General features: G+C 42.1%; 1 protein-coding gene across 9 annotated transcripts in view; it reads right to left on the bottom strand.

The window, feature by feature from the left end:
- Positions 1–253: 253 nt before the first annotated feature.
- PATJ (PATJ crumbs cell polarity complex component) overlaps positions 254–23017 on the bottom strand; it is a 166614-nt gene continuing 143850 nt past the window's right edge. For 8 of the 9 annotated variants that reach the window (XM_075508878.1, XM_075508879.1, XM_075508880.1 and 5 more), the window contains 11 exons: positions 22013–22096; positions 19831–20024; positions 17862–18009; positions 16602–16688; positions 13629–13746; positions 11833–11873; positions 11422–11544; positions 10216–10320; positions 6679–6782; positions 4840–4963; positions 254–3042 (listed from right to left, as the gene is read on the bottom strand). In XM_075508878.1, coding sequence (XP_075364993.1) covers positions 2896–3042; positions 4840–4963; positions 6679–6782; positions 10216–10320; positions 11422–11544; positions 11833–11873; positions 13629–13746; positions 16602–16688; positions 17862–18009; positions 19831–20024; positions 22013–22096 — 1275 coding nt within the window. In that variant the 3' untranslated portion in view covers positions 254–2895. Of the gene's footprint in view, positions 3043–4839; positions 4964–6678; positions 6783–10215; positions 10321–11421; positions 11545–11832; positions 11874–13628; positions 13747–16601; positions 16689–17861; positions 18010–19830; positions 20025–22012; positions 22097–23017 lie in introns of those variants that run through there. The other variant, XR_012776642.1, reaches the window with a different exon arrangement.

Raw genomic sequence — 23017 nt, 5'->3', positions numbered from 1 at the left:
GGGACGGCTCCCCATGACCGTCGCACCCGGGAGCAATGCCGCTACCTGGGCGCAGAGCCTCAGCCGGCTGCCACCGCAGCCTTCCATCACTCCTACAGCCACCGCCGCTCCTGCTCCCCGAGAAGGGCAATCGTGAGCCCTACTTGGAATAGCAAACAGACATCTCGTGCAATAGATTTTAACAGTGACTTTAAAAAAAAAAAAAAAAAAAAAAAGGGCATTCACAACTACTTATGTAACCGAGCTTTATTTAGAATCTTTGAAGTCATAAAATGTCTCATTTTACCGATATACGTAAACATACAATCAGGAGGTTTAATTGCGTTTTCCCTTGCACAGAAATAAAGTTTTAAACAAACCAGAACACCTCAACCCAGACAAGCGTAATGCAGATTTAATTATCTAACTTGGTCCTGTACATACAGCACACGCTTCTCCGCATGGTCACTGGTTTATCAATTAGTTGCAATATAATTTTTGGCAGTAATATATTCAACACACAAAGTGCAAATTACAAGAAGCAGAAAATGTTCTCTCATTCTGAGCAGTGAGAAGTGCAAAATATCTCAGCCCATAAATTCTATTCTTTATGTATATGAACAGTATGTGCATAATAGGCTAATAAATAGCCGTGTAAAACTTCATAGATTAAATGTGGCAACATCTTAAAGTAGGAATGCAACGGTTATAAAAACATAATCAGACAGAGGAATCATTACATTTTGTTCATAAATTCCATACAATATTTCTGAGGGTACCTCTTCACATTTCACCCACCCGCCTTTAACTTCTGCGTACCTTGGATACTTTTGCAACCAAAGGCAGTTTGTTAAAAATTCCCCAATTTGCTACATCTGGCCATATTTCTGTGCGTCTACAATCAAGGGTCCACTAACACTTCACTTGGCAAATTACAGTGGGAATCCACTGAAAACGTGAAGTTTCTTCCAGGCACTATGAACGGAATACCCACTAATTCTTCCAGCAGGCTAAATGCACTTTGTGATTACCTAAAGTTAAAGAAAGCTTTTCAGCGGAAGGAGGAAAAGCGTTTCAATGGGAGCTAGGCACAGCTTGCTTGTTTCAGTGTAGTTCATCTCGCTCCAGTACCTGTTCTTTTAGGTGAAATGGGGGAACACCCACTCGAGCTAAAACATACTGAATGCAGTACTTTTAACACAAACCCAGTTATTATGTTACAGATTTTGAATCCTCTTTCCATTTAATTCCAGGGATTTTTCACATAAAATGAGCAGCCAATTTTGACCCCCACCCCCTTTCATTTCTCCCAGCTACATCATCATTATAAATTATACCAAATAGTCCAAATCAGACTGGGCTGCTTCCTCTAAGACCCTACTGTTCCTCTGGATAGGAAGATTAAACCACAATGACTTGCATTGCCATTAATCTGCCTGCCAAATTCATTTGCTAAACCACTAAGGCCACGGTCATATAATCACTGCAGGAATGGCTGCGACACGTAACGAAGTTGCTCACTTTTAGCCGAACGTTCCTGCATCCAACCTCCACCATGCAGAGCGGGACAGGCCTTGGGAAGGCTCCCCGTGGGCTTCAGCATGCTCTCGTCTGGTTTAGCTTAAATCAAAAAAATAGTCGGTGGCTTCGACTGAGCCGTCCGACCCACCGGAGGGGGCTGAGGAACCCCCTTCTGCGTGCTCTGCGTGGGGAGGACGGGCAGGGCAGCCAGCCCGGGAGGACATCATCTTAAACTGCCGCAGCAGTCTTCTGCGGCGATCATCTCCCCACTGCCTGGTATTATCTGGTCTTACCCAAAACTGACCTCCAGCAGCCCCGAGAGAGAAGCATCCTCTGCGATCAGTGAAAGCCTCTTCCTGCACTGTCTGATCCTGGGGAGACTCTTGGAAATGTAAAACGGTTTGCTGGTTTGGATTAACTTCATCTAGCCTTAAAGACAACGTGCAGAGGGACTGCTCACCATCATTACCAGAATTACAGGATCACATTGCCGAAGCAAACTTTTGTCTTCATTAAAGTTTCAGGATGAACAATTATGCTGCAACTTGGCATAACAACAACTGCCTTTGTATGCAACACGCCTGGCATATATCAGCACGTTTCTTCTTCTTTAAAAATATAATTAGAGTAGAATGAGATAGGTTGTTGTTGTTCATGCTGCCTAAATATCTGAAAAGGCTCAAACATTTTAAAAGCCTAAAAAAATAAATTTCCCTCTCCCCTAGTTTATTTTTCATGCTAAAGGCTGCAAATTGACACATCACAGTAATTACCTCTGACTAACTTCCATAGACCTACCCAAAGAGATAAACATGAGAAGTTCACATTTGACTATCAGACTTACTGTGCCGAGCACAAATAATTTCCCAGAGGAGAATTTGATATTTCATCATTTGGAACAGTGGTAATTTAATTACATTGCTAATGTTTTCTGGCATACTTGAAAGGACAATTAGCATAAGTAAATCATGAGTGAGATGACAAGTCACTCGGCATTTATTTCTGCTCATCAGATGAGATCAGTTGATGATCTAAATTCTCTTTTGTGCGTGAACTGATTCCAGGTTCAGCAGTTGTAACTGGGGATCAGACTAGTGGGGATAAACCGATGTATAAATAAAGTAAAATGGATATTGTTCTTTGAAGTTTCTTAATTAAACTTGTCCAGAGAAACCTCAAAAGCCACCAGAAGTAGGGGAGGGCGGGGAGAAAGGCTGATAAATGTGGAAGGCTAAATGGAGCTCGAGATGCACACTACTCTTTCTGGCAACGGGGTGAATACTGATTCATTTTTGCCAGGGTTTGCTTTACATCCTGCTCAGGGCTGAACAGTATTATTACAGCTCTACTGATGTTCTAAAATAATTGTATTTATCTCTGCAAGCGCAATGACATTCATGATAACACCGTTAATGTTACAGTTCCTTTCTGGCGCTTCAGAATAGCTACAGCTTGCTCATGAGTAACACCTTCCAAAGCTTCCCCATTAACTGCTAAAATCTGATCGCCACGCTTCAGTCTGCCATCGTCCGCAGCTGCTCCCTGCAAACGGCAAAGCGAGTCGTTAGCGGCTGGTAGCACCGAGCCCTCCCACCTCTCATAATGCTGATGGATGAAATGAGGAGGGATGCAGCACTGGAAATCCCACCGTAACTGGGTGGGGAACATAGGAAATGACAGTGCTGAAGTCTCCCTGAGTGCTTCAACCATTGCCCATCACTCACCCCGCTTACCCAACCCTGTAAGGTCTGGGGCAGCACGGGCAGGCGATACACCCCTGGGAAGAAGAGAATCGGCTCATCCCTGAAAAAAACTGCAGTGTAAAGACTAGTTCTGGCTTTTATGATTATGGAGAGGTTTGTTAAAGCAGCATTTGAATGTACTCTGCACCCAGTGCTGAGAAACAGGTTAAAATGTGGGGAGGGAGAGGGACACAGAGCTCATGCAACAGAACAGCCTGGGCTCTGCCCCAAGCCCTGGACGGAGCTGGGCTCCATTTAAGGTCCCGAGAAGCTCCCACAGAGCTTTAGAAATGGCTGTTCTCCTCCAGAGGCCTCAGTGCAGCTCTTTTATCTAAATCCTGAGCCCTGCCCTGCCCAGAGGTCGGCTCATGGTGTCCGTTTCTCCTCCATGGTCCCATCAGTGGCCGCAGTGTATTCTAGCTTCAATTTAGGGTTTCTCAGCTGTGCTTACATCTAGAAACTTGTACATCTAAGCATCAGTTTAAAGACACAATATCTTCCCAGGTTAATAATTGAAAATTGTAAAAAGACCAGATATTTGTGGTTTGAGCCCCGGAATCACAGAGGAGGAGGGGACACAACTTCTACTCCACCTTCAGATGAAGTTTTCTTAATTATGTCATCTACCCTGCCAGAAGTGCCGACACGAGTGACAGCAAGTAGGCACAGGACAAAAAACTGCGTGTGACTGACTTCAAGGTTACTTTATGTAAAGTATTCCTAATTCCCAATGTTTTTCTTTCCCCCCCATTTCCAGAACTCCCTTGACGTGGCCATGCCTGATGCATCTCGCTGGCCCATGCTGAGCACGTTGCCAGCAAGCGAATGGGTGGGAAAAGGGGCACTTCTCCCTCTGCACCAGTGGCCATTCTGGGGCTGTCTGCCTCGAGGCTGTGCTGTACTATGTTTCTTCCTCAGCCTCAGTGGCCAGAGCCACTGCTGTACGTGGCTGGGACCCCCGAGTCCTCCCCTGACACTCAGGGTTGGGGTTGGAGATGGGCTGAGACAGCCACGCCATGAGCGGCTCCAGCACATGGGAGTGGAGTACTCATGGAGAGGCATGAGAGAGAAGCTGGAAGCAAGGGAGAATAACTAAAGCCAGGACCGACGTGTAAGCCAACTTATTGTCAAGTCACAAGGTACGGCATTTTCGTCTTTCGGTGGTTTTTCTCATTGAGGTGACTATCTGAGCACAGGAGCTTATTGCTGGTTTTGCAGCTGAAGCTCAGCCACAAAGATACAGCATCTCTGCAACTGTCTCCTCTCTTGTACAGTGGGAAAAGTGATGCCTCCATACCTCTTGGAAGGCACTCTGAGATTTACAGATGCAAAACTGCCTTATAAATATTTTCATGTATAAAACCAAGTTTCCCCAGTACACAGAGCAATTTTGCTGAGATAAAGTATCTTGTTTCAGCCATCAGTAATGTGAAATATAAACTGAGAAGCTGGCTGTGAGTTCTGGGTCCACTTACTCACATCAACGTACTTAGTACACTTTGCTTTCTACTACGTTATATATTATCCAAGCCAAATCTTAGGTTTATTTTTAATGATAATACAGAAAAAGGGAGAAAACAAAACAAAAAAAAGATACCTTGGCAAATATAGTCTTGACATAAATGGGCAGGTCTCCATGGGGACTTCCATACCCCCCTACAATACTAAATCCCAGTCCATCAGAGCCTTTCTCCAAAGTAATAATCTTAGGCTGAGGTGCTCTGAAAACACAATAAATATCACTTAGAATAGCAATGTCTGTCTCTGGGGACTTTATGCAGAAGGAACACTTACAGAGATATTTACCTATGAAGAAGTTTTTCATACAGTCACAAGCCATGACTCTTGTCCTTGTGCTGAAATACACTCCTGCGCAGCCCGGAGTTCAAAACGCTGCTCAGTGTACTTCAGCTCCTCACTTGGAAAATACTTATTTTCAATAAGAGCTCAGCAAGAGCACTTATCTCTGATGCAGAAGCGAGACTCCCCTCATCTGCAGTCGCCGCACGTATGTAAAGGAGAGTTTGCTTTCTTACCGGCCAAGCTGTTGTCTTTAGTCTGTGTAAGTGGCAACTGCAACAATTTCCTTACAGCATAATTTTACTTTATGGCTTCAGAGGAATGAGTCTAATAGACAGGCTGCAGCCAGGAACGCTTGTGTTTATAGTCTCAGCTCTACTGCAGGCTCTTTGGGCTGTTTTCTAACCACCTATATCTGACCTCCATCCCCGTGCCTCGTAACCCCAGAGGCTGACTCCCGAGAGCCCTGACTCCCCTCACTCAGTGCATTGCTTAGACCCTGAACTGCTCTTCAGGGGCTTTTACTCTCTGCACTGAGCAAAGGAAGATTTTGGGTGGAATTTAGACCACTCATATGTATATATCCATCTCAAAGTTGAAAAAGTCATTTCTACATATTTAGAAAAAAATTATTGTGGACAAAAGCTGTTTGGCATCTTCCACCCATATAAAGGTGTAGCCTATGATGACTAATATCTAGCCTTTTCTGTAGGACAGAACGAATGCATACACCTACCTAATTCTGCTTCATATTTTCACATTCAAATTTCCTTATTATTTGGATATGAAAAGAGAATACAAATTCTTTTGTGAAGCAATTCTCCTTTGAGAGCAGCAATAAAACCAGTATCTCACATTGTAAGACTAGAGAATGCAGCATAAATAGCTTAACTTTTATACTAAAAACCCCCTGAGGTAGGGCAGCAACTTGCATCTCAGCTTCTTAAAATAAATATAATGAATCAAAGAACAAAAGCGAAGAACATAATGAAGCTAATGAACGAAAATGAAGATCAAATGAATTTCAAAATGATAACTGGAATGCTATAAGCTGCCCTAAAAAGCACACGATGCAGAATGATGTATGGCCATGGGAGGGCTAGATCTCTAACTTCCATCACCATACAGAAGTGCTGCAAGTAGAAAATTTTTTAATCAGACTTTTTCAAATTGTAAAGCTAAAAAGATTCAAAAGATAAAGAAAGTTCTGGGACATGTTTTGAAACATTTCTCTCTGATACCAGGCTTTTTAACGCCTCTTACCTTAGTCTGCCAATGACAAATTATTTCAAATTGCCTCAAAAGAGTTATGACTGTAGCAAGGAAGCCACCAGACAAGGGCAGAACTATCATGTCAGCATAACACATTAGAAAAGAAATAATTTGGTTTTTTAAAATGTCCAGAACTAGTGCTTGGAAACACATTTTGTGCTTATTTACTCAAGCAATTTCTGACACCAGGTGAAGATGGACACGAGTCCGTAATCAGCTTGGAGAAGATCACAGTTACCATTTTGAAGGTGATGGAAAATTAGAAAGAAAGGCAATGGGAGAGATCTCCTTCACCAGCTTAGGCTCTTCCCTTGCATGGGGCATAGAAATCCACCTCAGTTATGTAGACTAAGTAGAAACTTACTCAGGATCTTCAGAAGGATGCTCAGAAGAAGAGTTAAGGTTGCATCCTGCAGACATGGTCTCCAGCTGGGTAGCAATGGCACTGATGTTGGTATCAGCCACAACCTAAACAGAAGGATGCAATGAAGTTCTACGTGTGTTCACTTAATACCAAAGACATCTTGGCTAATTATGCAGAAAATAGCCGAAACATTAGGAAAATCAATCACTGATGGTTTTTTTTCAGGCAAACTTCAAGTACAAGTCCTACTCTCTTATTTCCTACTAATTCAGTACTTTCAAATAATAGAGTTAATAGTAGCCACCTTTCTGGAGGTTAAATGCAAACTTTGCTCTAAAGCTTTCCCTTGCCTTTACATGACTGTCACTCAGATGCTGAGCAGAGGGGAACGGTCTTTCTGGATAATCCAGAGAAAGAGGTTACTTTGTCAAGGCAACAGGTACGTCTCGGTCAACACAAGATGTCCAGGATTGGGCTTGAAAGTAAAAGTCTCCCACGTTAGCCTTTAATAAAAAAAGAGAACCAAGCGTCTATTGGATTATGCAGCAAAGGCCCTGAAATACCTCAAATTGGTTTGTTTGCTGAGTGGGGAAAAAATTAATCCTTGGTTTCAACTTTTCTGCAATTTCCAGCATGAACCTGACAAACTGGATTCTTAAACTTCCCAATTCTGCCTCCTGTATTATTCTGAAATCATCATGACTTACCACCACACGGTAATTAATAGAGTTAATGACATTTTGACAGGTTGTGGGGCAGCAAACTTGCTCAGGCTTTTTAAAGCAACCATGTCAATGTTGTATAGGTTAGTCACAAAATACGACTACAGCCATATTGAGAAAACAGTTACTTGCACGCTGAAGTCTGGGGTTTGCTGTTCATGAGGGTTTAGCTTCATCAGGATACAAGCTTGTAGCTTGCAGGCCCAGTGGGATTTATTAAACAAAGTGTCAATGCCCACTAGCTTTTTTTTTTTAACCTTTCATTGCATGCTAATTTTCTATTCTTTGCTTTCTTCTGGAAAAAAATTTGAGGAAACCACTACAAAGTGGTTTGGATTTTAAGTATTCACAGCTGAAAGGGCATCGGTTTCCTAACAACTACATGCCATGGTCATCCCCTAACTCCATCTCCTTCTGACGAGATATTCTCCTCTGCTTGACATTTACTGTACAGCGCAGGAGTTTGGCTCAGAGACAGTGAGAAATACCCAATAAGTGTATTTTCAGTATTTCCTCTAGCTATCTATGGCCTTATATTTTATCAAAATTAACAGGTACTTTTTCCACTCCTTGCTGTGAACATGGCTTAAGGGAAATGTACCTTTTCGAAAAAAAAAAATCCATTATATAAATCCCCCGTTTTAAATGAATGCTCACAATTCTTCCACAACAATATTTCCCTCTTTCTAATCACTTGGAGCCAAGAGGGTGGTAGCATTTTCTAGGAAGGAAGATTAGTTCTCATGCAAATTTTGCATCCCAGGACTCAGGTTCTGGGATGCCCTAAATGAAGGGGTCCGGCAGACAAGATAGCTGCACGTGGCTCAGCCAGCAAAGACACCGTTAAGTTTTCCTTCTCGTTGCAGTAGGGGAAAGAGTGCCAGCCAGTATTTGTCGTATTTTGTTGTTAAATAAAACGAGGGCAAAATAAATCTATATTCAAAAATCTTCAGTTGGCAGTAAGAATGTATCAGAGTTCAACAACCTTGTAAAAAAGCTTCCCCTTATCTCATTACTACACCTGCAGAAAAGAAATTAAATTAAACCAAAGCATCAAAACAGCCGAAAGGGATGATTGTTCCCCTGAGACCCTAATCTCCCATTTGCAAACAGCATTTGCAAACTCCTTTACCATCCTTCCCAGGACGTACTGATAATAAGCCTTTCCACACCACTGAACGCAATTATCTGACCTTTCAAAGCAGTTTGCCATGAAGTGGTCTAACCTGATAATAAATAGAATTACTTAATGACACATCAGTCATGATTATCACAGCGATAGGATTATTCCATTTAGATTGTTTTAATAAAAAAAAGCAATCCGGTGATTGAGAAGTACCTGCGGTTAGCATGTAAGGTAATCTTATCACCATGCTTACGGCAGGGCTTCGACACTACTCCCTGCAGGTATTAAAATATAACATTCCACCTTCACATTACAGATTTTTAATACAGGAAAATAGATTCTATCCCATCAGAATAAACCTGTATCATCTGTAAAAAGTATTAAGCCCATTTTAAGCTAGACAGCAAAAATGCGGAAGAAAACCCGTCAACTGACAAACCCAAAGACATTTCTAGAAGAACCTCTTTGTTTATGCGAGCGACCAACTGACAGCGTGCTTCATCAGGAATATTTTTAAATACATGATGAGGTGGAATACGCTGTATTACAGCTTTCAAGATTAGCAATTTTGGGTTCTGCAGCAAGCTTTCATTTTCTATTCAGGGAATACTGTTGACATGAAAAGTGAAATTACTCAACGTTAGTAACAATATGATAACTATAATTTAACAGAAAGTCCTCAGCTGGTGTATATCTGTGTATTTCCTTTGACTTCAATGGAACTACACAAATACACCATCTGCTCTGGAACTGGCTCATCACTTACAAGGTCAGCAGTTCATGGACAGACAAAACAAAGAATAAGCAAGTCTAAAACTAAGTTTATTATAATTTAATTTCCTTTTTTTTCTTCCCCCCCATTTTTTATAGTCACATTTGTGTTGTTATGCAAGCAAGAAGCTTAAAAAAAAATCTCTCAAGATGTGTTCCAATCCAATATGCTGTGATGATAAAGAAAATTAGAGTAGATTTTAGTGGTACGTCTTAAGCTTGTTTTCCAATTGTTACAATAATTCTGCAAATGGGTAGTATTTTGAATTCTCTCTGGCAAGTATTTTTCCCCATTTCTTTGTGTAAACATAAAAATAAACTAAAGATGAATATACTGGCAAGCAGCAATTAGAACCAAAGTGGCAGAACATGTCTTCCTTTTAGCTAGCATATAAACGTGGCGGTGCTAACACTGTTTTCTCTCTCGAGTGTTATTATTAATTACCTGTAGAATAATCAAATGTAGGCAGCACTGTCTTAATGATGATGCTATCATTTTTACTAAATGCTGCTAGTGTTTCTTTCTTCTCCCCTTTCAAGAACAAGGAAATTAACACTGGGCAGTTTGGTCACAGCCTAGTTACATGCACGCACACATACACACACATGTAATTTCTTGTTCCTAGTTAACTTCAAATTAAAAAAGAAAAATTTGGAAGCTTGTTGATTTATCATGTGTAGCAACAAGTTATTTTGTTCTCTTTGTTACGCTTTTATATAATCATGCTCACAGCCTGTATGAGTGGCAATAAAGAGTTTTTGAATGAAAATTATTTCTTGCTTTCATTCTGTGTAATTCCCATCAGCAAGCACCCTGCAATTCTGTGATGCCTTGTGCCAGTGATGCTTAGGGTTTTTTTTTTCCTGAATGCCATTTATCTACCCTCATGCAGCTGCATGTTCAATTTATCACCATACCTGCAGGATAATGCTCCCATAAGCATTCTTTAGTAGATTAACCGCATCTGCATGAGACAGCCCATCCAAAGGTTGCCCATTAATACTGACAATCCGATCTCCAACCTAAAAGTACAACAGTAATGGAAAATTACTAGCATTAGGGAAAATTAAAATTAAGAATGCTTAAAATTCCTCGTGAACTTGGCACTGCACAGTCATGCTTCTCTTTTGCAGGATCCCTTTTGTGAGAATTCTGCATTGCTAGCGATCATTTACCATTCTTCAGAGCAAGTACAATACGGATTTTTAAAAAAATAACAATGCAACCAGAGAAACAAAGATGGGTTGTGTTTTACTATTTCCATTTGCAAGCAGAATGTGAGATTTTCACTGCTGTCCTCCCATCCAGAAAGGATTCATTTGTGTCCATATGTGCAGACAAGTTCGTATTCTTACAGACTATGTATGCATATGCTGAATGCAGTATAGGAAAGCAGGCACTTCTGATATTAATCTAATTAACCTAGATGATTTCTTCTTCTTATACACAAAAATGATCTTGACCCTGGCACTTAGTGTAATTCTATTAGAGACATGGCATGAATGTAGCAGCATGTACTAATGAATCTCATGGGCCAAAGCAATCCTATGTATCTGCATAAGTTCTTTTCAATACTAACGATTCCTTGAAACTCTCTCCAAAACTGGAAAATGTTCAGCATGGTCACTCCTGGAAACCCACATATCCTGTGGGTCTCATACAAGTGCTTTATTTTTGGCATTTCTTTATAAGGGCCTTAAGATGGAACAACTAACTTCTGATCTGGTTTCTACCTGGTTTGAGCTCTAAATGATGCCCAGCCTGCAGTCCCCAAAACGCCTGTGGTTTCCAGACAGCCTGTTGCTGCCCTCCCTGGGTCTGGATGAACATGTACATTCAAAGACCACTGCAAACACATTTATGTTCTTTCTTTTAATATCACTTTTCCATGTGGGCAACAATTGCCATTATCCCAAGATGCAATGTAATCAAAAAGGGAAGAGAAGGGCAGGTTTGGGGTTTTTTTTGTTTGGGTTTTTCGGGGTTTTGTTTGTTTGTTTTTAAGAGGCAGAATAGTCTATGAGACATTATCAAAGTGATAGCATATTGAGAAGTGTTTGAAGCTCCTCTGTGGGAAACATGGCAGATGAAAGGGGAAGTATTGAGAGGACCCCTCTACTCACTCTGAGTCTTTGGGTACGTGCAGCCACACCACTGGCTTGAATCATAGCAATGAAGATGGGAATATCTCCTAATGGACTTCCCTTCCCTCCTGCTATACTGATACCAAGTGCATCATTTGGTCCCTAAAACAAAACAAAAAAACCCAACAGTTGCAATTGGAGCAACTTGTAGAGGTCAATGTTCAGGGTATAGCAATAAGTGACTAATATCATTTATGGAACAGGGAGAAAATAGATAGGTTTGACAGACACACGCATCCTCACACATGCATGTCCCATTACACAGGCATACATCCAAGGACCTATTGCAAACATAAATAATGCACTTCCACTTCTGAGAAACGCTACAGAAATTAACAATTTCAGTTAAAGGTGTCAGCTTTTTGAATTGATAGAAAATAACTCACTGACCCTTGTTATCTCCACAGTCCTTGGGCCCGTATCTGCTCCGACTAATAAAGAAACAAACAATTAGCTTCTGTAATTAAGAGATAATATAATTAAGAGATAACACTGTCAGGTGACAATGGTCCCTTGCTGCCTAGTCAGAGTTATCACCAAGCAGAAGCGGAGCCTTCCTGTGCCAAACCCGGCAGTGCTGCTCACGCGAGGAGGACGGGATTTCTGTTTCACCCAGAGATGAATACGGATGTAATCACTCCGGCTGACGGATGCCACCATGATGCCCATTGTAGCACAGCTGCTGCTCACTGCAACCTATTGAATAGCAGCACTCTGTCGGCCTGAAGAAAAGCCCTATTGTGCATTTCACTCAATTAAAAATTGGCTTATTATTCATAAATCACAGTGTCCCTACCACAAAGGGGTAGGGCACACGGCTGGTCTGAGATTGTTGAGGTTCCACTGATTTCCTCTTCTGATTTGTGCTGTATTAGTAAATAATAGACAGCCAGGAAAGTCTGGCTGGCATATATCTAAGCCATAAGATATTTGAAAGTACTCAAAACATTGGAAAAAAGGAAAAAAGGAAAAAAGGAAAAAAGAAAAAAAGAAAAAAGAAAAAAGAAAAAAGAAAAAAGAAAAAAGAAAAAGGAAAAAGGAAAAAGGAAAAAGGAAAAAGGAAAAAGGAAAAAGGAAAAAGGAAAAAGGAAAAAGGAAAAAGGAAAAAAGGAAAAAGGAAAAAAGGAAAAAAGGAAAAAAGGAAAAAAGGAAAAAAGGAAAAAAGGAAAAAAGGAAAAAAGGAAAAAAGGAAAAAAGGAAAAGGAAAAAAGAAAAAAGGAAAAAAGGAAGGAAAAAAAAAAGGGAGACTTCAAAGGAATCATTCAAACTGGGACTAAACAGCCTAACAAGATGATGGTGTAGTCAGGTCCTGGGCTCTGCTATACAAACCCCTAATTCTACCAGCTTTAATTAAACTATTTTAAGAACCTTTTAGAAGGCAGGCAGAATTAGTCTCTTTCAAGAGTTAACGATTCTTAATAACATATATCAGTATTTCTCGCCGCCACGCACGCGTGCTCGTGCAGATATCTGCTATGAGTACCCCAGGCAGGATCACCAAGGTGCAGCAAGGTCTGCAGCAGCAGGAAGCCCAGCCCTGGGGACGCCGAATCAGGGCGTGCAGACATGCACTCTCAGTGCTGCAGGGCCCTTCAAAATGGCACAAGGAAGGCTGCCCAAAAAGCCACACGCCTCCTCCAGTGCATGCAAACCGGCAGGAGAAACGTCTTCTACTTCTGCCCACGGTCAGACATGAGCAAAGGTTACCAACTTCTGACATAGGTCAGAGCACACAAATGCGCAGGCTCTCTACAAGCTACTGGAGGCTGTAGATTTAGCACTTGCTAAATCTGCAAATTGCAAACTGAGCATTGTGACTTTGCCATTACAAAACACCCCTCTATACGCTAAAGAGCAACAAAGATATAAATGAAGTGGTGGCAGCTTTATTCCCTGAGAAAACTGTTTCTAGTGCGAGAACCTTGCCTGTGCTAAGCCTCCGACAAGGGCGTCGGGGAATAGCAGGGCACAGGAATTCTCCACTTAAAATAGAGGAGCCATTACTCTACCAGTAGACATAAAAATAATGTCATCTGCTGGAAAGTGTCGGGGCTTAAAATATCAGTGGTACGTCTTCTGGGAGGCTGAGTAGGAAAACCAGATTCAAGTATTTGGCTTTGCTTTTAAACCAGCACAAATACAAAGCAAATAACACGCAGCTATTCTGATAGCCGCCCAGATTATACCTGAGTTTCTCTGAGACACATCTGCTGAAGATCTTTTCGTGCTGACAAAATTCTGTAAGGTAGAGAGGACCGGAGCAAGCGCAGGGTGGAAGTGGCTATGGACACTCTGTTGGCTCGCCTGAAGTTAAAAACAAATCAAAACCTGTGAGTCAAACCCAAACATTCATTTTAAACCAGTTCCTGCAACATACGGGCACAGCTGTGCTCTGTGCCAAGCAGACTGGAAATACCACATTGGCCACGCAAGTGCAAACCCCTCCAACTTCATTTCCAAAGGGGGAACCTACCAAAACCCATGCCCGAGTTGTAGACGTACCTGCAGCGCTGCTCACAGTACCACACAACTGCGCTTCACTCTGTTACGTGCACACCTAATGCCTACATGCACATCTAAAGCCTACGTTGTTCAGGTCTGCTCTAGAGGGCATAAGGACGTAAGATGAACCCCCTCCTCTGCTTATTCCCAGTGTGTCTCCGAACCTGAGGAGAAGGGGAGATGATGTTGCTGCTAAAGCTTGTGGGCATCTTCCCCACGATGCACCCTGCAGGCACCTCACCCTACAACGAGCGTGCAGGAGGCACCCAGCAGGACACGTAGCAGCTCCTCTCCCACAAGGTGGGGATAACGCTGACACCCATCTTGTTACATGGCAGTAATCTACAGGCTTTGTTATTTTAGCTGAATTTATCGTCTGATTACAAGGTCTTGTAATTGACCCGGCTCCTTTCACTTGACCAAGAACCTATTCTGATTTCCAGAATAACATGCCAGGTGACAAAAGGGAGAGCCCCCGAAGATAGCTGCTCCTGCATGTTACCAATTCTTGGCTGTCCATTTCCAGCCCTCCTTTTCCCTATCTCCGTATCTGGCTTTATCTTCAGACTCTGCCCCTCGAGGAAACATCATTATCAATTTAGTGCGTCTGAACAACAGGTTTCACCGAGGGCCAGACCTTTTCAACTAAGCTGCCTTATACAAAACAAAGATCTGGTCTATACTTCTCTGTCCACAGCAGAGCTTTCTCCCTCTAAATGCATTAGGCGGTGAATCAAAAGCTCTGGCAGCATTTATCTTAACTGACCAGTGTGCAGCTGTCAGTGACGAACAACAGGCAGAGCACAATTTCCACCTCTAGTTGCCAATTCATGGGTCAGTTAACATAATTTGCAATGCGCGTGAAAGAAATCACTGTCCTGCACCACAAGGCTTATATTTCTACCGTTAAAGGTATGCAATGGACCAAGAAAAAAGCCAAGTGAGGACAAAAGTTCTGGATGCTCTTGGCCAGCAGCTTCTAAAACATCGCTCACAGTTGTGCAAATCATTCAAGCTGATTTGCCGTATTATCTGCCAAGATTTTTATAACTCTTGGAATGGTTTTGCTGAGAAACATTTATTCAGTTTTCAAAATCACCAAGTCACTTAGGAGCAGTGAGATGAAGGCTCTCAAATGACTCTGCATTAAGAACAGCAATTAAGGTTTCTTGTATTAAAAGAAATACAGAAATTACCAGGTTCCTGCAAAAGCCTCTTCTGCTACAAAGAAAGGGGGATGACATTGTTTGATCTAATTTCTTACCTAGGCTCATGTTAGATACTAGGGCATTTTGCTTCCCTTTCAGCTATGAGTTTTACATAGTAAAACAGGGCGGATAATTTTTAACGGTCACTTTTTGATTACCTTGCTCTTGCTTAGGCTAGCTGTTGATACAATGACCAAAAAAAAGTAATACTCAAGACTGCTTAATGCAATCAGTATAATTTTCCTCTGTTATTCCATTTCTCCTTGCCTGCTGCATGCAGTGCAGATGTTTCTCCTACGATATTTAGTCATGACTTTTAAAGCTGGGCTTAGCCCAGCTGTTCCTGCATGGCTTTAGCCCTTCCTGATACCTCACCCACCCAGACAGCAGTCTGGATCACTGCTGGCCTTTAGAAAGTTAAGAAAACATGCCACATGGCTATGATTTTGGCACCCTTTTTGGGTTGTTCATGCACGACATCAAGGACAAGCCTCCCCTCTTACTGACCTCCTTAAAAGCATTCCTGCTTTAACTTACATCCCCCCTAAGCCTCCTGTGGCTCCTCCTCTCCATTTCCAAAACCAAGCCCTTCTTTCAGCATTTGTGGTGGCTGGGCTGGATCCCAGCAGCGTGCAGCCCCTCCTGCCTGCTTGCACATCGGTGTGAGAGGGTGCGGGCAACGTGTCCCCGGTCCCTGACAGCTGCCCCTGGGCAGAGAGGGGCAAAGTACTCCAGAGCAATAGCACTGCTGTGAACCACAGCTTGTCACTCTCGTGGGCAGTGGCAACTTAAATATCATGGCAAAGCAGTCAGTCTTCAGAAGGAAAATCCATTCAAAAAAACTTTCCTAAGTCATCTCGCCTTGTTCTTCTCCCTTGCAGTACTCAGACTTCAATACTAACGGTATCAGTGTCTGAGCTGATCGGGGGGCGCAGGGAGAGAGGAAAAGCCCTGCACTGATTGAAAAATGAATTGATGTCCTCGCTTCAGGTAAAAAGCAAGTGAAGCAGGAAATTGCTCTGTGTTTTCTTTGAGAGGAAAGCAGCTCTCATGTGGTTGTGCCATAAGATAGGCAAAGATACAGTTCAGTTTCATTAACTCATTTTGATTGACAAAACAGCTGCAGAAAATACATTCAGCATTTTTTTCAGGTCTAAAAAAATTTCTGGGCATCATCATTTGAGAAACACATTACATATTTTTGGTGTGTCTCAGGAAGACACTCCTTAAACAAAAAAATGCATTAACTAGCTCTTCTACTTAATCAGCATTTCAGCATGACCCTTACTTTGCAGTTCAGCACAGAAAATGATTGCGATAAAATATTTTGTTCCACATCCTCAGCAGTAAGTGTCTATGGAAGGACTGAGCCTCACGTGCACACCTGTGCGCTGTCCCCATGCCTTGCTCTTCACAGCTCCATTTTATACGTATGAATTTGTCACTAACCTGACTGTTTTCGGCTGTTTTCCGTGACGATAGCCATGCTCCAGCTCGCAGTCTCCCAAGCTCAAGATGCACTAGGCCTTGGGCACACTTGGAAAAAAAAACCCACAATGTACAGCATTTAAGTAGACATATAATATTTCACGCTCTCCTCGAGAGAATTATGTTTATATTCAGCACCACAACTCTGTGAAGAAAACCACAAGGAATGCTCAAAACATTAACATTTGTATTTAGAAAATACAAAAAGTACCCATCCCTGGATTTAGGTTTATCCTGAAGATTTATCCTGGTTGCTGAAGTCAGTATGAATCTTCCTACTGGCAAACTGTAGATGGCCAATTACTCAGTAAAAATAAACAAAAAAGCCCCCAACTCTTTAACAGACGTTTGCCACAAACAATACTTATGAAAAAAACACTTCAGAGGAAAAATGTTGCAGAAAAGGGGTGAATTTAACACATATAGATTGAACTTAATAATATACCCTCATATCACCAATTTCCAGTTCTTAAATAGGTAAACTTCTGGCCACCCGAATTCCACCCAAATGGAAAAAGCAAGGAAATAATTAGCCTTTCCCTTAAGGAACAAAAGAAATCATATGCAGAAACACTAGTGGTGATGGCAGGGAAAAAGCCCTTGTCTCTAGGTGCAGTTTTGAATAGAAATGGGTCTGCAGCATCACTCCCACCCATCCTTTCGTCCTTGGTAGAGGCTGTCGGGGCTGGGAGCTGTACAGAGGAGCTACCATCAGGCACTCACAGCCAGGCCATCCCCTGCCCTCTCCTCCGACTCAAGCAGCTACGTGCTTTTTAATGGAAAAAGGCAACTTCTCCCAGACTGTACAACTTCAGAGTATAAAATCACTCCTGGAAGATGGAAAGCTGTGCAGAAACAGATTTAAGCTGCCGTTTTATAGCTGCAGGTTAGGACAGCAAAGCCAAGGACATTTGATTTCAGTTCTTGTATGACTCTCAGGTTTCGAAATATTTTCCTAACGTATGAAATACACCGTTGCATTTTCAAATAAATGTCTAAATACTACATGTGTCTTTGTTTTCCCACTTCATATCATCCCACTTCTACATATACATGGAGAATTGATTTTAAATGAATCTCCCAAAGTTATTTCAGATGAAATTCCTGTCTTGGCAATCAGTTCGAGCTGTCCTGCATATGTGTAAACAGCCCTTCAGGATAATTACCTTGCATAGTGTCAGTAACTGCAATTCAATATCTTAAAATGCATTACGTACTCACCTTAAGTATAGTGGCAACAGTCTCTTGTGAGGCATTTCTCATATCCTCTCCATTTACAGACAAAATCTGATCTCCTTGAATTAATCTTCCATCTAGGTCTGCAGCTCCTCCTTTAACAATGTCAGAGATAAACACTCCACTTCCATTTCTAACAATGCAAGAAGCATATGGCTAATTACACAATCCAATATTCTTTGGGAGACCAATTTAGATTACTTGCATTTAAGAGACATTAAAAGAAACCTGTGAGCAGAGGAAGAACTAGTTTTACACCCCATTCAACCGTTTGAGTGTAAAAAATCTATGAGTTTTAAAACCAAGGCATGTTTTGCTATATTTAATGCTGTCGTTCCCCTTGAACCATTGGTTCTGACTGTATGATGCATAAAGATTCATGAAAACTACCACTTGTATGAATAAAAAGCCAAGGATCAGTCTAAGATGGAGTTAAACTATCTCCTGGTGTGCCTGACATGAATTACGCAGCCTCAGATTTTTTCTTTTTCCTATATTCTCTCTAAAGGTTCAGCTCAGCTTCTTTTCTAGAAGCCTGGAGGCCCCCAACAGAAGAGCAGGGAGAAGTCTGCAGAAAAGACTTTTATAGTTTGCACATGAGTTATGCAGCAGAAAATCCAGCTTTGTGGCTGTCCGCCTGCAGCAGGCAGCGAGGCTTGCGAGAGCAGCAGGCCACGCAGACGAGGGGAATTATTTATTTATCAGCTCCAGCCTCCTCGCAGAGGAGTCCCCTCCCAGAGGCCGCAGGACCCCTCTGTGCTGGCCCCAGCTCCCAGGGCTTGCTATGGAGTGAGCTGGTGCCGGCTGCAATGCCAAGATTTGGCGTTTGGTATCCTTCACCCTGAAGAACGCACCACTTCACAACCTGCATTATACCCGGGTATCATTTAATCAACTTCAGAAATCGAGCTACCTCTAATGTGGAAATCCCCACAAGCGAAGCACTTAGCAATAGCACAGAAAGTTTTGCACAGAAGCAAACGCGGGAGGGCTGGAGACTGCGATTACCATCTGTGGGGTAATTTACATAAGCTAAATTAATTACCCAACCCGCAATCTGCTCACAACACCTGGGTTAAACATCACCACTCTTGTAAAAAACTGCTGCAGAAACTTTACTGACCATACGCAGTCAGGATAATGACATGATGATTTGTAATTGAGAAAATAAATTTTTTTTGGCAATACAGAAGAGCAACCATATGACTCTTATGCACCAACACTAAATGAGTGCTCGCCAGTGTCATGCCGTAAATCTCTTCTAGCAATGAAAGATTAAATCTATCAGTGCTCTGGTTCGAATGATCTAATAGCAATGGTTTAGAAATACATCAGTAAAAAGTCACATTTTATTAAGCAGCTGTTACCTACCACCGTATCTCAGATTCTGCTCTATACTCGCAGAACTGCTGTCTACAGTGTTGTACAGTCGCTTTGATACTGCTCAGGATTTGGGTCTAACTCAGCCTCTTCGCTTCCACTGACATTGGCCCCTTCGAACCTGTGTACGAGCTAGATCTAACTCACAAATCCATTGGCAAAGGCATATCCTGGTATTTGGAAATAAGAAGGTTTCTCTCCCCATTTTAAAATCAGAAAAGCCACGGCTAGGGCTTCCAAGAACTGAGGCACAGTTCTGTGTGAAGCCAGCAGAACAGCGAGCTCCTGGTTCTGCATGCGCCCACCTGGCCGCAGGCACTCCGAGCGGGACACCCGGGTGCTGGGAGCCCTCCCGGGCAGCAGCAGCCTCTGCTGCACAGGCGCGTCGTCGTTCTGATGGAGAAGCCAGGACCACAGCCCCACGGCATCCTTGAAATTATTGAGATCCAAAATTTTGTTGCTTACAGACTTTTTCCTTTATTTCATATTCCGCTTAATGGCTACAGCTGTTCATACTGCAAAAAGCAAAATATTTCTCATTTGAAGTGCAGGCCGGCCAAAGAGACGCTCTTACCGTTTTCCAGCTATGCTGAGCCCTAGTCCTCGGCCCGTTTTCTTTTGTATATCTACATAGAAAATCTCTAAGTTTTCTTCATCTTTGTAATGTGCTTCATCTCTGTAAACAACCAACTGCACCTTCTGGGGTGTCTGTCTCAGCGCAGTGATAGCTTCTTCATGGCTGGCATTCCGCAGATCGATACCGTTCACCTGAAATAATCAGTGTTTTCTTTCCAAATGACATGTATAAATGATCTTTTCATCACACCCTACCCTTGCATGACAGGACAAATTTGTCAAATTGACACCTCCTGGCACTCTGATTTAGCGCTCCCATTTCCAGAGGGCCGAGCTCCTGGAGCTCCTACTGAGTGCGAGTTCGGTGCTTTGTGCCACTGCCTGGAGTAAATCACAATAATCAAACCAGTTTGGTTTTAAAGTTTTGTGGGTGTTCTTCCCTTCTTCTTAAATGCTGGAACCTCAAACAATGCTTCTTTCTTACAACTAGACAAAGTGGGACGTGCTCCTTTGAGCTTCCTATATCTCTTACTGCTCAGATTCCTTCTCCCCCGGCTTCGCAACACCGCCAAGCCGAAGGCAGAAGGAATCAGAAACATTAGCAAATGGCAGTGGCGAAGCCCAGGCAGGACATATTAAATGGTTATTTTGCTTTGTTCCAATAGATGGCACACAAGACCGCTCCTGGAGTACTCAATTACATTTCTCTTACGATAACCTGAATATGTTTTAGCATTTTAGTAATATCAGACAGAACAAGAAGTTCTGATTGAATGCTGAAGTATTAAAAAAACCCAAAACTATTGCAACGTGAAACTTAATCTTACAATTTTGCCAAGCCTGATCCACAGATGCCCTTTAAGGAGTTTGCCAATATTCTGTTGACAAAATAATCTTTTATTTGTCAATACCAAAAAATATCAATGCTTAAATATTTTTGAAGTCTCTTTAGGAAGTAGCATGAACTGTAACTGAATAACAGTACAATGTTAATCCACTCACATAACACAGTAAGTTTTAAGGCACTGAAAATATTTCTCAGTACTTCTAGATATGCAAAGTTATAATCATACTTAATGTTACATTAAGATAATTAAGCCTAACCTGTAGTAATTATATTCTTTTGTACTACTTCTGCACACTTTTATTTATATACTGCATCAGTATTCTTTTCTCGACACAGGCATCTATGTGTGCTTTATCAAACCAATCTAAAACTAATTCAGTCATCTTTTTCATTCATGAGTACGGCTTTTAAAAGCTGAAATAACAACAATATTATGGCACACAAACATTAGCACTTTCCTGTTTGGCCAGAGAAGAATTAATTAACCTTCCCCATTTTTATTCCCTAATTATTGTGCTCTGTTAATACACAGTTATTTATAAAACGAAAACAACATTCAGCCTTAACACTAAAAAAAATATTTTCAGTGCAAGAGCTGTAAAGACAACTCCCCAAGTACCCCTCGCTATTTTTCTAACCCTACACACCAAAGCCTTAATGGCCATGCTGGGAATTTGTCCTGATCTGACAGCGAGAGGCTGCAAGCAGCTGCGCTGAACCCCTGCCTGATGCAAGTTTCATTTGCAGACCTTCTTAACCCTTTCCCTCCTCGATTTCCATGCTTGTCTGTGGGAAAAACACTGCGTTTATTCACAGAAATAATTCTGTGTGTTCACCGGTTCTATGAACCGTGGCCCGAAGGAGCCGGTAGCTCCCCCAGCAACGCCAGAGGCGGGCACTGCGAGTGTTTCAGCAGGGACGCTCGCAGCGATGCTGCGGCCACCCTCGCCGTCTCGCCCCGCGTTCGCCCAGCTCAGCGCTTCGTTTGCAGGCAGCGCAGAGATACTGAAGCAGCAGCGGTAGCGCAGGCCTCCGAATGAAAGATTAAACAGATGAATAATACTGAGCTATTGGACATGACAGCTGAACTATGTAATTCGAGAACTGCCTTGCTCAATTAAATTTAATATATTCTCAATTTGTACCTTCAGTTTATATGAATATATAAGGAAATACTAATTTGTCAGGATGTTCTTAGTGACAGAAAAGAAGCTTCAAGTACAGATCCTACTCAATGATCTCTCTTTCCCCTACAAAAAACCTACGCTCCATTGAATACAAGTATACACGACAAAGATACAAGCAAAGTACATACATGGAGAGACTCATTTACCTCCAGAATTTGATCGCCGGCCCAAAGCCTGCCATCTCGGGCTGCTGCCCCTTCTTCATAAACTTCATGGATCACTATGGCGTCCTGCGGGAACAAGGGGGAGACATGAATCCTCCCTCCCAAACACCCCGCAAACTGGCAGCCACGACCCACCCCACGCAGCCCACTGCTCCGCAGTAACAAGGCACAGCACTCCGTGTCAGGATAAGCAAGACTGCAACACAGATTTATACAGTTTTTTAATATTTTGGGATATGAAAATTACTGCCATAATCAAAATACAGATAGCTAGTAAAAAGGTAAAAAGGATTTTGTTCACCACTTCAGGGTAGTCTTGTCTAGAGCTGCTTAGGCTTCCATCACTTTTATACATTGGCATCAGCAGTATGTGAACTCAGTGTGAACCGCTGTATTAATATCGTCTACTTTTTATGATATTATTTAAAACCAGATTCTTTGGAGCTATGAATATTTTTAGGGACTTGGCATAGATCTCAGCTTTAAGCAAGAACTGAATGCCTTGTGGTAAATAGCGCTGGTTAAATCTGTAAGAAATGAAATCCAGAAGAAACGAACAATGGCAAATGTTAGTTTATTACTGAGGTTGGAAAATGTAGGCAGTGGCAGATGTAGCTTCAGGGAAGGTTTCAGTGATTTAATCTTATTGCCAGCAGTAGATGTCCCCAAAGAAAAAGCATTACAAAGAACATACTGTTCTCTCGCTGGTGCTTTCCCTTTGCATTGTTCTGGGCTGTTTCTTTTTTTTTTTTTTTTTTCCCCCTGAAACAAATAGGTGAACATCCTACTGCAGCGCTTCAGCTGCGGTCCTGACAGCTAGCAGGATGGGATGCTTCACTGTGCAAAATGTGCTCCTCTCTCCAATGTCACCAGCAAACACCCAGCCTCGGAGCAGAACCGGCTTCAACTACGAACTCTAAAATGGCTCTGGATAAATACGTGGTGATTGTCAGATATGTAGGTATCAGATAACCCATTCTCAGACAA

The sequence above is a fragment of the Mycteria americana genome, chromosome 7 (assembly GCF_035582795.1).
Source record: "Mycteria americana isolate JAX WOST 10 ecotype Jacksonville Zoo and Gardens chromosome 7, USCA_MyAme_1.0, whole genome shotgun sequence".
Classification (NCBI taxonomy): domain Eukaryota; kingdom Metazoa; phylum Chordata; class Aves; order Ciconiiformes; family Ciconiidae; genus Mycteria; species Mycteria americana.
The sequence above is the reverse complement of the archived record's forward strand: the minus strand, read 5'-3'. Positions and strand labels throughout refer to the sequence as shown.